The following is a 14,859-nucleotide window of genomic DNA, read 5'->3' on the forward strand; positions in this document are numbered from 1 at the left end:
TTTTCGATTTCCTCACATTTTTCATGCAGCCGTTTCGCCTCAGCTTCCCTGTACTTCCTATTTACATCATTCCTAAGTGCCTTTAATTTCTGTATTCCTGAATTTGTCCGAACATTTTTGAAATTCTTTCCTTCGTATACCAACCGAAATATTTCTTCTGTTACCCAATGTTTCTTCTCAGTTACCTTTCTTGTTCCTATAATCTTCTCTCCAGCTTCTGTTATTGCCCTTTTTAGAGATATCCGTTCCTCTTCAACGGAACTTCCTACTGGACATTATCGCAGTATTTTCAAGTGTGTGTCTTCATCCCTTAGTACTTTCGTATCCCACACTACTTTCTGCATTGATGCATCCTGATTGGTCTTTGGAACTTCAACCTACACTTCATCACTACTACAGTGTGATCTGACTACACATCTGCTCCTGGGTACGTCTTACAATCCAGTATCCCATTTCAGAATTTATACCACACCTTTACGTAATGTAGCCGAGTGTCTCTGGGCCTTTTTCAAGTACACTTCTCCCTCTTGTGGTTCTTGAACAGAGTATCGCTATTACCAGGTGAAATTTATTGCAGTACTCAATTACTTTTTCTCCTCTCTCATTCCTAATACCAAGCCCATATTCTCTCGTACCCTTTCTCCTACTCCTTCCCCCTCAACCGCATTTCGGTCCCCCATGAGTATTAGATTTTCATTTTCATATCCAATTGCGTGCTGAATTACCCATTAACTATCGCCATATACTTTATCTATCTTTTCATCTTCGGCTTACGACTTCGGCACCTGAACTGTTGTCGGTGATGGTTTGCTGTGAATCTTATGAGAACAGCTCTATGACAGAACCGTTCACAGTAATTCACTCTCTGTCTTATCTTCCTATTCATAACGAATCCTACTACTGCTATACCCTTTTCTGCTGCTGTTGATATTACCTATTCTGATCTGACCAGAAATCCTTGTTTTCTTTCCATTTCACTTCAACGACCCCTCGTATCTAGAATGAGCCTCACCATTTCCCTTTTCACATTTCCTAGCTTCCCTACCACGTTCAAACCTCTTACATTCCACGCCCCGACTCGGTGAACGTTATACTTTCATTGATTATTCATTATTTTTCGAAAGGTCATTTCCTCATTGGCAGTCCCCTCCAGGAGCTCCGAAATGTGGACTAGAGCGGAATCTTCCGCCACCTGTCCTGTCGCTACGTATTATGTGTCTTTTATACAGTGGTTTTCATTACCTTCTGCATCATCATGCCTCTGATCATTGCTGATTCTTCCACCGTTAGGGGCAGTTTCCCACCCCAGTGGCAAGGGAGAGCTGAATTGTTTTCAACACGGGAGAGAAGATGTTTTGATAACTAGCCAAAGGCAATTCCTGTAGGTTATTGGCTTACCCACCGAAAAAGTTACTAATCATGGGTCTGGTACACAGCAAAAGTGTGTTCGTATTGTTTAGGCCACTGGAACTGCAATCCATTCTTACCGATATGGTTGAAAGGTACATACATCTGGGAGGTTCTGGGAATACACTTGCAGCTCGACTGATATTGCCTCGCACTGCTTGAAGATCTTGTAGGTATGTTTGACTGAACAGCATATCTGCCTCTTCAGCACTATAGGACATGGACAATATATGACTTTTACGTAATATGTATAAAAAAACCAACAAAATTACGCATTTAATTTTCAGTGTGGATCGGAATACCGCCTGATATTATGATTTTATAATCTTGGCAGGACTTTTCAATGACTAATCACCACGAAAATTAGTATAGAGTGAAATCAGTTACACTACTTGTTGTAAAAAACATTGATAAATTACAGCAGCTCTAGCCACAAAAAATGTTATTACGATAGGAATATTAGGTACTACATTTATCTGTGACCTTTCTCTTCTGTAATGGAAGCTAAGTCTCAGTGAATAATATTCGGCAGCTTGAAGTTTTACTTGGTATTTCTGGGGAAGAATGAGGTGTGCATCTTCTTGGCGACAGTGGTATAGCGTATTTCCGTGCTTGAAATCATCGTAAATTCAGAGGCAATCGTTAGGATTTCATGTTATTGCTGTTTCTGTGGAAATTCCTGTTAACTGTGAGTCATTGCTTTCATTCAGGTTGGTTTTGCCTTCTGTCTAATTACAGATACACTTGCTGAGGCTTTCGCTTCCAGAATCACTTGACAGAAGTTTTCTATATGTAGAGTCATGACATGTTGTAATTTAACTGTCGCTGGACAAAGTTACGATACCAATGGTTATAACGTCGTTGTTGATATTCCTCCCCCCCAGCCATATTAGGCCGCAGTCTTTCGTTGCTTTTCCAACAAACTTTCTTTGTAGCTAATCCCATTTAATAATTCCTCCAGGGATTCTATGATGACTGTTTCAAGTGCGAACATCGATTGTTGAGAGGTCATGAATTATAATTTACCCAAACGCTCAGTAAACGTTAACACTTCTGCCAACATTCAGCATTTCAAACCACATGCCACAATTTGCTATGGGTCGCTTCCACGCTGACGCGTAAGCAAAGAGCGATCGCGGTACTGAAACGCTATAAAAGCATTAAGACTGTTACCGAGCAGTGCCGACGAATGCCCTATGGACGCGTGGCTCAGTCTTTCCTCGTCGAGAGCGCTACTGCCACTGTCTCTCACCATAAAAATAACTGGTCTCCAGCTGATTGTCAACAAGCAAAGATTTTATACTGACAGCCACGGCCACAACACGCGCAATGGAGAACTATATACATATTTCGATGAAGTTCTCCATTGAGCGTGTTATTTTACATACGACGAGGAACTGTATGTTTCTTAAATACGTTTGTTAAACATTCACTTTCTTGAATAATAACAGAAAACTGCAACCAGTAACCTTTTGCAATACTTGCTTATAAATCTAATACCCATGCTCATATTACTATAGCAGCTGCAATAAACTGAATCTGTAGCCAAGTAGGCAGCCGAAGTTCGTTAGGAGTGGATGGCAACGGACAGCAGAGTCGCACTTAAGCCGCAGCAGTAGTCTCAGGATTGGCGCCAAACCAGTCTGCTCCGTACTGTCTGCTTCAAGACACCTTCCCTACCCACACCCAGTACTTCAGAGTTCCCAGTAGTTTGTCCATAACCATTGCTGTAAGTTCACGTGGGCGCGCAACCTATGGTGCGTTAAAATCAATCCCATCAGATCAATGGATTTACCACCAGTCACTTTAGTCGTCCCGATTTATACACTATCCAACTCATCCAACTTACTAAAACATCAAAATATCTTGGACTAACTATCGACTGAAAACGAACTGGACGGACCCATCTGATACCCATCCAACAACACGTCCACAACAAATTAATACTAATCAATTTCGCAGAGTACACTCTCAGACTTACGAGACCTACCCCAACAATCCTTTTTCTTTCCTATGGTCTGATTAAAAATTATTTCTGAAACTGATTTACGATACTATTTCTTTTCTTAAATCAAATTACGTTTCTCTAGTAACGTGAGTACAGTCAAAGAATAATCTGTCTTGTGTACTAAATTTAAGGCACAGAAGTGTTTAGTGATCGACAGATGGCCAATAGGTCAACATACAAACAAGCTAAACATGTATCTGTGGCACGTAAAGTGACCCACTCTACATCGTTTTATAGCTGCCAAAGAAAGCTACTGACAAGAGGCTTTGAAAGTTGAAAATTCATTACATTTCATGACTAGCGCAGAGCTGAAAAGCCTTTCTATACATATCGTACGCAATACAATTCTTACGTATGCGTGACGAACGTACATTTTTTGTTGCAAACCGTGATGGGCGGCAGTAACTACAAATTCCTAGGGGACAGCTCACGATAAGTTCCAGTTTTTCCTAAATTCCTGATTCACAGCGATATTAAATACAGTCTCGGTTATTGCTAGTCCTAATACCATAGTTATAAATTTTTTTTCTTCTTACTTTAACCCGTAGTTAGCCAGTGCACTTGCTTTAAAAAGTTGACTAATGGTTGGTCAGTCTCTAGTGCTCAGTGCTCTAAAGCAGGGATGTAATTGTTTTGTAACATATTCGACGTTTGGTAACTGTAAATGTATCAAATAAAATTTTACAAGTTGTACAGATACTTGATGCGTCCAGCTAATACAAAGTAGCAACATTTATGGACAGTTTTCTTCCTGTATGATGTACCTTACCTCATTAATCAAGACGTTACATTAAAATAATGCGGTCTCGCTGTCCGTTCTTCGGACAGCATTCCTAATATACGGGAAAAATCGAAGACACATGGGTAAAAAGTGATGTTCTAATGCAGTAGCTACAAATTAGCAGGGCTGTTACAGGCAGAAAATTGATCCAATTGTGAATGTTTTAGGAACTGGAATCATCCGAGGGATATACTGAATATAACTGATACGAGTGGGTTACATAGGCTACCTCCCTTTACAACATAATACCCAATGATCCGCTTCGTGAGTCAGGTAGATAAAGCAGCTGAGTCCACCGAATTAACTTGATATTGTTGTAGTACGACTCCAAACTTGAGTATGGCTTTCACACTCACCAAGACAAGTGATGGGGACTGCTTATCTGTACTCCACCAAAAATCATAGAACACACTTTCGGCAGTTTACAAGCAGGTTTAGTAGACGACTCTCCTTCCACATTTGTATACGTGACGACGTTGCTACGTGAGAGCTACACAGCCAGAGAAATTACATAACTGCGTAAATCGATGACGAGGAATAGCCAATCAAGATGTGAAGTCTGTCTTCGTGCAACATCAGTATGTATCTCAAATGATAAGTAATTATACTGAAGAAAATTACGTAATGGTAAGTGAATAGTTAAACTTGATCTTTCTACTGAGTGTAATTAGCTAACATTTGCCGATGAATTGCATGTTCCATGTCAGAGAAAAAGGACTGTTTTCGAAACTTTTCCTGTCCTTTCAGTTCCATGTCTGGTTGCCTTAACGCACTATCTGGGACCATCTACGAGGACTTTTTGCTTCCTCTGATGCCAGGGAAGAAGTCCGACATCGTGGTGAACCTCATCATGCAGAGCATCGTGCTTGTAGTGGGAGCTATCACCATAGCTTTGGTCTTTGTAGTAGAGAAGCTGGGCACCGTGCTTGAGGTGAGATCCGTTGCCAGCTAGTGAAAATTGAATCTTTAACAATGTACCTGTGTTTCTTGAGGCAAAAGTGACCACAAATTTTACCACTAAAATAATATAAAAATACAAAATTTGAAACGTCCCCTTAGAAAAATTTATGAATGACTGTGCTGATAAACCTCTTACATTATTTGCTTTTCTAACAGCTGAGCAAAACTAAACGTACTCAGACATTACTCTCTTTACTTATTCTGATCAACACTAAACTGCCACACAATATTTTTAGCGCAACGCAATCTGACTTTTAATAATCCCTACAAAAGAATGAGCCTGACTAACAGTAACCTATACCTTTCATGAATCACTTACCTCACAAAAATCTTCGTTACTCAAACTACTGCAATACAGCGAGCGCCAATACTGCCAGCTAAATAAAGATTCTAACTATTGAAGTCACTAACTACTGATAGGCATAGTTAGCAAATGAAAGATTTTGATAAAGAACAAACAATGTATTTACCTTAATAGTGTTCAATAGCCATTATATATATATATATATATATATATATATATATATATATATATATATATATATATATATCAGTTCATGACATCCAGTCTTACAAATTTACTGTCTCTGTCCAGTTCATCCACTCTCAAAACTCCGCCATCTCTCTCTCCACATCCACCACTACTGGCGGCTCACCTCCAACTGCGAAACGCTACGCGCTGTTAACAGCCAACTGCCCAACACTACAATAGCGAATATTACAACAATGCTAACCAGCCACAGACTGCACACAGCACAGCCAGTGATTTTCATACAGATCGCTACGTGGCGTTACCAATAAAAAAACCCGAACAGCCTACTTACAAATTAAATTTATGTTACGCCTTTGTTGGTAACTGCTTATGGTAATTACTATCATTTTCAGACTGTGGCTCCAGATGGAGAGGGGGTGAGTGATAAGAGCCAGTATCTGTCACTGGAGCAGTTGGTGACCGACAGCAGCTGGTACCACGTAGAGGTCGTGATCACTCGCTCGACTCACCACCTACACCTTCGGTCTGTTTGGTCGTTATTACCGAAACCATCACTGGATAGAACATAATTTTGTAATCTCGACTGCTACATTTTATTTCGGCGTTAATTACGATCGCTGAGTTCCTTAACGATCTTAAAAGTTCTTACTAAAATAATGCTTCACTGTAAGCAAAGACGTGAATTTGGGTCTCTAACTTAAGAGATAAACCGTAGAAGAGGATTTCACCAAAGCCAGGGATGGTACGTCCAAATCTCATCAGATAATTGCTACCATTGGTAAATTTCTCGAATGGAAACACACTTCTTTGTAAAACAACAATTTAGCTGCGTAATTTCTATCACCTTTCTCTTTTATAAAGAGTGTGTTTCACACATATAGTTTTGAGACTCTTCGCGGTACTAGAAGCCGATGCTTGGCAGCAGTGGTTTCTTTTTTAAACGAATTGTTTTAAATTAGCTTTTTTTCTATTTTTCTTCGCCCCTTATTAGGATGTGTATGTATGCACAAGATTCCGATTTCGACAGGGAGTGAAAATTTAAAATTTCGCACGTCCACATTTTTGGAATAATCGGATGCGGTTGTCTCTATCAATACCTCGTACAATTTCGACTGGTAGGTAGCTACCGACTGTTGCCAATACAGATACCGAATACTGGCGACAGAGGAAATTTGCTTTGGGGTTTTTTTGCCCAGCAAATGACGGAGAGGTGGTGACTTATGGTTTCTAGCCCCAAATTATGTGCGAATAGCAGAGTTAATCCAAACTTTTTCGCATTTCCAATCTCATTGCCGTCCTTGGTGTTATTTTGAGAGAACCAGACTACGAACTATTTCATCCTCTCCTTCCTATCTCATCTCCTTCAACAATGTAAACATGGCACAGTACGTCAGTTGAAAGATGTCAGAGACTAATTACAAGAGGTACTCGCGGCACAAAGTGATCGATATGACGTCAAGAGATAATACATCACGCCGAAAGTCAGTCATTTCAGTAAATAAATAAGTAACATTCAAAAACTTGTATTTTACTCGCAGTCATATATTAAAAATGCCAAAAAGTGTCATTTAATTTGTGTGCCTGAAACAAACGTTTTAAATGCCCACAGCTGGGATACAGTATTGGTGGCGTGTCCAACGGTGCCCTGTTGGGTCTCTTCACGCTTGGCATGCTTGTGCCGTCAGCAAACACCAAGGTAAGAAGCTGCCGTTACACTTACAGATATTTCATTACACCTCTCTCTGGTTAAAACCTAAGATACTGAAAAGCAACCGTAATACGAAAATGCTATGAACAGCGTATATGATGGGATATCAATGACGAGCGATCAATGGAATTTTCAATTTTTCTGATTAGCTAACGCAGGAATGTGAATCCAAATTCCATCTAAAGACATTATCTCTGTTCCACTGGCAGTGATAAAAAAGTGTGAAGTAAAACACATAATAAATCATTGTACAAATTTTGCCTTATCACTTTCTCTTATACACTCCTGGAAATGGAAAAAAGAACACATTGACACCGGTGTGTCAGACCCACCATACTTGCTCCGGACACTGCGAGAGGGCTGTACAAGCAATGATCACACGCACGGCACAGCGGACACACCAGGAACCGCGGTGTTGGCCGTCGAATGGCGCTAGCTGCGCAGCATTTGTGCACCGCCGCCGTCAGTGTCAGCCAGTTTGCCGCGGCATACGGAGCTCCATCGCAGTCTTTAACACTGGTAGCATGCCGCGACAGCGTGGACGTGAACCGTATGTGCAGTTGACGGACTTTGAGCGAGGGCGTATAGTGGGCGTGCGGGAGGCCGGGTGGACGTACCGCCGAATTGCTCAACACGTGGGGGGTGAAGTCTCCACAGTACATCGATGTTGTCGCCAGTGGTCGGCGGAAGGTGCACGTGCCCGTCGACCTGGGACCAGACCGCAGCGACGCACGGATGCACGCCAAGACCGTAGGATCCTACGCAGTGCCGTAGGGGACCGCACCGCCACTTCCCAGCAAATTAGGGACACTGTTGCTCCTGGGGTATCGGCGAGGACCATTCGCAACCGTCTCCATGAAGCTGGGCTGCGGTCCCGCACACCGTTAGGCCGTCTTCCGCTCACGCCCCAACATCGTGCAGCCCGCCTCCAGTGGTGTCGCGACAGGCGTGAATGGAGGGACGAATGGAGACGTGTCGTCTTCAGCGATGAGAGTCGCTTCTGCCTTGGTGCCAATGATGGTCGTATGCGTGTTTGGCGCCGTGCAGGTGAGCGCCACAATCAGGACTGCATACGACCGAGGCACACAGGGCCAACACCCGGCATCATGGTGTGGGGAGCGATCTCCTACACTGGCCGTACACCACTGGTGATCGTCGAGGGGACACTGAATAGTGCACGGTACATCCAAACCGTCATCGAACCCATCGTTCTACCATTCCTAGACCGGCAAGGGAACTTGCTGTTCCAACAGGACAATGCACGTCCGCATGTCTCCCGTGCCACCAACGTGCTCTAGAAGGTGTAAGTCAACTACCCTGGCCAGCAAGATCTCCGGATCTGTCCCCCATTGAGCATGTTTGGGACTGGATGAAGCGTCGTCTCACGCGGTCTGCACGTCCAGCACGAACGCTGGTCCAACTGAGGCGCCAAGTGGAAATGGCATGGCAAGCCGTTCCACAGCACTACATCCAGCATCTCTACGATCGACTCCATGGGAGAATAGCAGCCTGCATTGCTGCGAAAGGTGGATATACACTGTACTAGTGCCGACATTGTGCATGCTCTGTTGCCTGTGTCTATGTGCCTGTGGTTCTGTCAGTGTGATCATGTGATGTATCCGACCCCAGGAATGTGTCAATAAAGTTTCCCCTTCCTGGGACAATGAATTCATGGTGTTCTTATTTCAATTTCCAGGAGTGTAGAACTGTGTAACGTAAGCTGCATGTGTAGTGCACGTCAGGGAAAGAAATAAAGAAAAATAGCTGAAAAACATGAATACAATTGACGTATTATTAATGGGATTGGTCTTTTAGTGGCCACAGTTAATAGAAATTACGAAACAGTGAAAACAGTCAGTCAACGTTGTACAGTGATGAACGTATTTCAGTAATACTAAGGTCGGTGAACACATTTGACGCGGCGAAATGAGAGAACGACTTATTGAAACAGCAGTTGCTAGCATACATTTCTCAGTCAAACTCGAATTACGTTTCCATTGTTAGTTTTAACCATTCTGTTATCCCGTTTCTATTCCTCATTAAAGAAAATTTGAATACCAAAGAAAGGAAAAAAGAGGTAAAAATCTGGAAAATTTATTAATGAGATCTATATTGTTAAACACTGTAACTGTTGAAGAGCACATTCTATTTTATTACCCACGTAAAGATCACGACAAATGCACGATATTGATGTCAATAATGCGAGCTGCACACGAAAATTCATGAGGATGAGGATACCTCGACATAATGCAGCAATAACGCGATAGATATGACAACTAGATAAATTACTGGAAGAAACGTATCCACAGGTTGCTCATACAGATACTATAGAAATCACCGAATCATACTATCACTGACTTTTCAACGTTATTCTGTTGTCTTCTCATGAAACATAATTTCATTATTTATAAATAGTTAAAGTTATGTTCTAGACTAGAATTTGATTTCGGGTCCCTGATTGTCGCGTACTAGATCCAGATACTACCAATTGAAAAGGTAAAGATCAGAGCTAGTTGGAATTTTAGATTGGAATTGGCTACTGAAACATGTTCAGATGACGCATTTAGTCCCCCATTAAGTGCAGAGACCTGCATTGCAGCGTATATATATTTCTCAAGACCGTTTTTCCCTATGTGTGTATGTGAACAACTATAGCTTTTGCAGTTGATCCGTTAGTTAACCTATTTAAAGTTTCCGCCTCAAGCAGTGTTGAGAAAAAAATGTAAAAAATACAGTGGGTAAAACTGGGTGTTTATGGATTTTATTAATTTTATTGGAATTTTTTAGTATTCACGATCAAGCAGACCATTTTAGATTCCTATGATTACTTTATTCAAAGCAGTAACCTGCTCTTACAATTACTTTATTGTGCCTCATTTCTTGCCCTGTCAGGACTGCAAACATTAACAGCATTACAACAGCCCTGTTCTCAAAGGAACGTTTCACACATCCATGCAAGTAGGTTGCAACGGCGTCCTGTTGAGAACCGGATTTACAGTGTCGTAAAAGCTGCTGAAACCATTTTACAACTGTCTATATATTTTGCTTTTATTGCTCTGACGTCCAACGAGTGGCGTCGTTACTCTATGTAGCGTGCTAATAGCTGGGTAGTGCACATCTATTACAACTGTTGTTAATCGTTGACAGTCACAGTAATCGTGTTACAGTGTCATATTACTTTGCAGTTTATGACGAACGTTAAAATCTGGATGCAATGTTCACAGAATACATATTTTGTTCCGTAATCGACAGTATTCTCCCCTCCGCGCTGTTGGAAACTGAAAAACTGGAAAAGTGTCCGAGAGATTCTCTTTTCCATCGCGTCCTTGATATCAGCTTTCGTTTACTACTGACAGGACTAATTAACTCTAGACTTTCATTGATTACGGTACAATGAACATGATTAAGGCTACTTCTAGAATCAAAGGACAGTTGTGGAGCTTACAATAATACTCAAAATCACATAAAGAGGTGCACTGAAGTATTCGATGAAAAACACAAAGGCGCCCAGTGTTTTACAAATGTAGTCGCACCGAAGCAAGTAAAAAAAAAAATGCTTTAGTCGTTCGTTTTGAACATACACACATCAAAAAAGTTTTGCATCACCCCGGTGCCCAGAACTCCTGAAGATAGACGTTGACTGTGGATATTGTATTACAGACACAGTCCCTTTGACTGTTCAGAGATGTCACTAAACATGCCAAAAGATGTAAACAACAATGCATGAACAGCACCCATTTGACGGAAGGGGTCCGACAGCCGATCTGTTCTAGTCATTCCACCAGGAAGGACGTACACGGCTCGTGTTGTCTATAGTTCAATCATGCCTATACGGTCAATAACGCGATTCGATCGCGTCCGCATTGTTACTTTTTGCCTGGCAAGGCTCTCAACAAGGGAAGTGTCCAAGTGTCTAGAAGTGAACTAACGCGATGTTGTTCGGACATGGAGGAGATACAGAGAGACAGGAACTGTCGATGACATGCCTCGCTCAGGCCGCCCATGGGCTACCACTGCAGTGGATGACCACTACCTACGGATTATGGCTCGGAGGAATACTGACAGCAACGTCACAGTGTTGAATAATGCTTTTCGTGCAGACGCAGGACGTCGTGTTACGACTCAGACTGTGCGAAATATGCTGCATGATTTGAAACTTCTCTCCCGACATCGATGGCGACGTCCATCTTTGCAACCACGACACCATGCACTGCGGTATAGATGGGCCAACAACATGCCGAATGGACCGCTCAGGATTGGCATCACGTTCTCTTCACCGACGAGTGTCGCATATGCCTTCAACCAGACAATCGTCGGAGACGATTTTGGAGGCAACCCGTCCAGGCTGAACGCCTTAGACACACTGTCCAGCGAGTGCAGCAAGTTGGAGGGTCCGTGCTGTTTTGGGGTGGCATTATGTGGGGCCGACATACGCCGCTGGTAGTCATGGAAGGCGCCGTAACGATACGCGAATACCATCCTCCGACCGATAGTGCGACCATATCGGCAGGATATTGGAGAGGCATTCGTCTTCATGGATGACAATTCGCGCCCCTATCGTGCACATCTTGTGAGCCACTTCCTTCAGGATAACGACATCGCATGTTCTCCAGACATCAACCCTATTGAACATGCCTGGGATAGATTGAAAAGGGCTGTTTATGGACGACGTGTCCCACCAACCACTCTGAGGGATCCGCGCCGAATCGCCGTTGAGGAGTGGGACAATCTGGACAAACAGTGCCTTGATGAACTTGTGGATAGTATGCCACGACGAATACAGGCATGCATCAGAGCAAGAGGAGGTGCTACTGGGTATTAGAGGTACCGCTGCGTACAGCAGTCTGCACCACCACCTCTGAAGATCTCCCTGTATGGTGGTACAACATGCAATGTGTTGTTTCCCCTAAGCAATAAAAAGGGCGGAAATGATGTTTATGTCGATCTTTATTCCAATTTTCTCTATAGGTTCCGGAACTTTCGGAACCGAGGTGATGCAAAACTTCTTTGGATGTATGTAGAATAAATCTGGCAGTCATTGCTCGGTTAACTGCGGTATACAAATTACAAGAAGTAGGTAGAGACACGAGAAATGAGGCCAGCGAGGGAGGTAACTTCAAATCGTTTATCCTGGTTCTGACTGTATACATCATTGAATCGTGTGTTGTTCTAGTGAAGATCTGCTAAATTGTGAATCTTCACCGGCCCTATTTAAAACCTCTTCCTCGAGAAAAACTGTTGTGCTGCCAAAGTGGCACTACTTTTCTTTGGCCAATGTAACAACGACACATAAAAAGTTCTGAAAGGACCTCTTGAGACGTTAGGTTGATAGAGTCTGGCGACGTTTTACCACCAAGTTAATCTTGCATGTGTTTTACTGTACACGAAGGCAGTCTTTTATTCCACAAACACTTATTATAACAGAGATCTCCATCTTGGCGATAATTTATAACTTCATAACGCAGTTATTTATCGAATCGCCAATATTACGGAAAAGTTTTCCTATATCTGCAGAATACCATAATATTAGCATTATCTCGACCATCCTCGAAACAATATACAATTAATATTAAAATTTCCACACCCATTAATTTATAAAGATTATTACTTGATTCATAGCATCAGTGGCTGCTATTACTTAACCGCCCGTAATTATCGACTATAACGTTAATCTAAATTTGTATAATTATGGTATTTTGCTCTGGACCCGTTATTTTGATTTCTGACAGTTTTCATCTGCCCCACGTCGCTTTTGTCTATATTTGATTTAATATTCCCCCGGTCAGGTACTTACTTTAACGCTTCGTCGTAACCCATCAGAATGGTGATTCGCCTGATACTCTGGGCCTGCGTGACTACGTGTTTGCAGTTATAGCCCTGTCATTTTTACTGCTTTTTCAAATATAGTTAACTAATTCATCGAAATATAAATTTTGTTGTTCCAGCACTGTATTTTTAAGTTACTTGCTTTGAGAAGTGCTAAGTACACTATTTGTGTGGTGCAGGACGTGAATCGTTAACTTTCTTCTCTAACGTCACATGTTTCTCATCCCCTGTTTCACGATTTCAAATGTTGTCAAAATAAGAAGCCTATTCAATTCAGTCAATATGTAATAAACTCAATAGCGATTACTACAGTAGAGAGAAAAGGTAAATCTTATCCATTAAAATGTTTCCAGAAATGTAGGAACGTAGATCAGAGCTTTATCTTCCGTCAGCGATGACGTCATTAGAGAAGAGAAAGGAATGTGGGGGAGTGACAAATTATTCCCGGCCTAAAGAACATCACTGAGAGACATACTTCTATTCTATAGCGGAATTTTCGCTGCGATCAACATTTGTGACAACATGCTACTTTTTCGCGAACTCTGTCTCCAACACGTGTTTTATGCTCGTTTATATAACTACTACCTGCTCCCAGCCACGCGTTCCTGTGGCTCAGTCTGGTTGAATGGAAAAAAAAATGAGAAAGCACACTACCAAAAACGTATGGAAATTGGATATATGTCCTAATCTCCTCCTCCATGTTTCTGTCCACTTCCTCACCCCCCTCTCTCCATCTCCTCCTCCTCATTTCTATGTCTATCTTCACCTCTACCCTCCGTCCATTTCCACCTAGCCGCTGTCCCTGTCCATCTCCTCTCGGTGAAGAACTTTCGGAGTTTAAGATTTTCAAGTAACATATGCCCTATATCTGTATAGGACCGTCCGAAATTTCGGTTTCCACCAGTTTCGACCGAAAGTATTGGTTTCAGCCACAGTTTCGATTTCGGCCAAAAATCAACCGAATCCCTGGCTTAGTCGAAACCAGCTTTGTGAAGTCACGGGCAAAGTCGGTTCGCGTTCGGAATGGATTCAGTCGATAATAGTGCTAGATTCGAGTTGGCGGGGTAAGTTTAACTTATTAAGTAAGTCTTTCCTCACCCGTAAAAAGTGTATTTTGTTGTTAATCAAAAACTAACGTAATCGTATCTAGTAGTGATATTCCTATACTTAGTTAATAACAGTTGAACTTACTCAGTATTGTACTTAATGCAATGAGTTATCATGCTGTTAAGGTGAAAATATTTATTACTGATTATTTTCGAAAACGAGGGGCTTTTTCTAATAACCAACATGGGTATAGAAAACAGCCTTATGTAGTACACTGCTTTTCCTTTTCAGTTTGAGTAGATTTACTCTGACAACAATCGTGCTGTTAGTCGGAACTGTGACGTTAATTTTCGAACTACTTTCCGCAGCACTGATTGAAGTTGGTTTTCTGACTAACTACTATGCATTACGTTATTAGGAACAAAAGTAGAAGATAAGTCACGTTGTTTGTCGACTGCAAAAACGCAAGTGAAGATGGCCGTATGATGCTAGCGCTGTCAAGAAAGGAATTTCAATTTCTACTTATGTAAGCAAATAAATTATTCCTTTACGTGTATTTTGTACTGTGGTATGATACGCGATTAATAATGTCCAAGTTGCAGCATTTCGTAGTATTTACTTGGAAGGTT

The 14,859-nt window shown here is 41.9% G+C and overlaps 1 protein-coding gene across 1 annotated transcript in view; it reads left to right on the forward strand.

Moving 5' to 3' along the window:
- Nucleotides 1–14,859, forward strand: part of LOC124796095 (sodium-coupled monocarboxylate transporter 1-like) — a 128,686-nt gene that overhangs the window by 89,345 nt on the left and 24,482 nt on the right. The window contains exons 10-11 of the mRNA XM_047260181.1: nt 4,944–5,127; nt 7,259–7,345. Of these exons, the coding sequence (XP_047116137.1) occupies nt 4,944–5,127; nt 7,259–7,345 (271 nt within the window). The remainder of the gene's footprint in view (nt 1–4,943; nt 5,128–7,258; nt 7,346–14,859) is intronic.

Source organism: Schistocerca piceifrons, chromosome 4, assembly GCF_021461385.2.
Source record: "Schistocerca piceifrons isolate TAMUIC-IGC-003096 chromosome 4, iqSchPice1.1, whole genome shotgun sequence".
Classification (NCBI taxonomy): Eukaryota; Metazoa; Arthropoda; class Insecta; order Orthoptera; family Acrididae; genus Schistocerca; species Schistocerca piceifrons.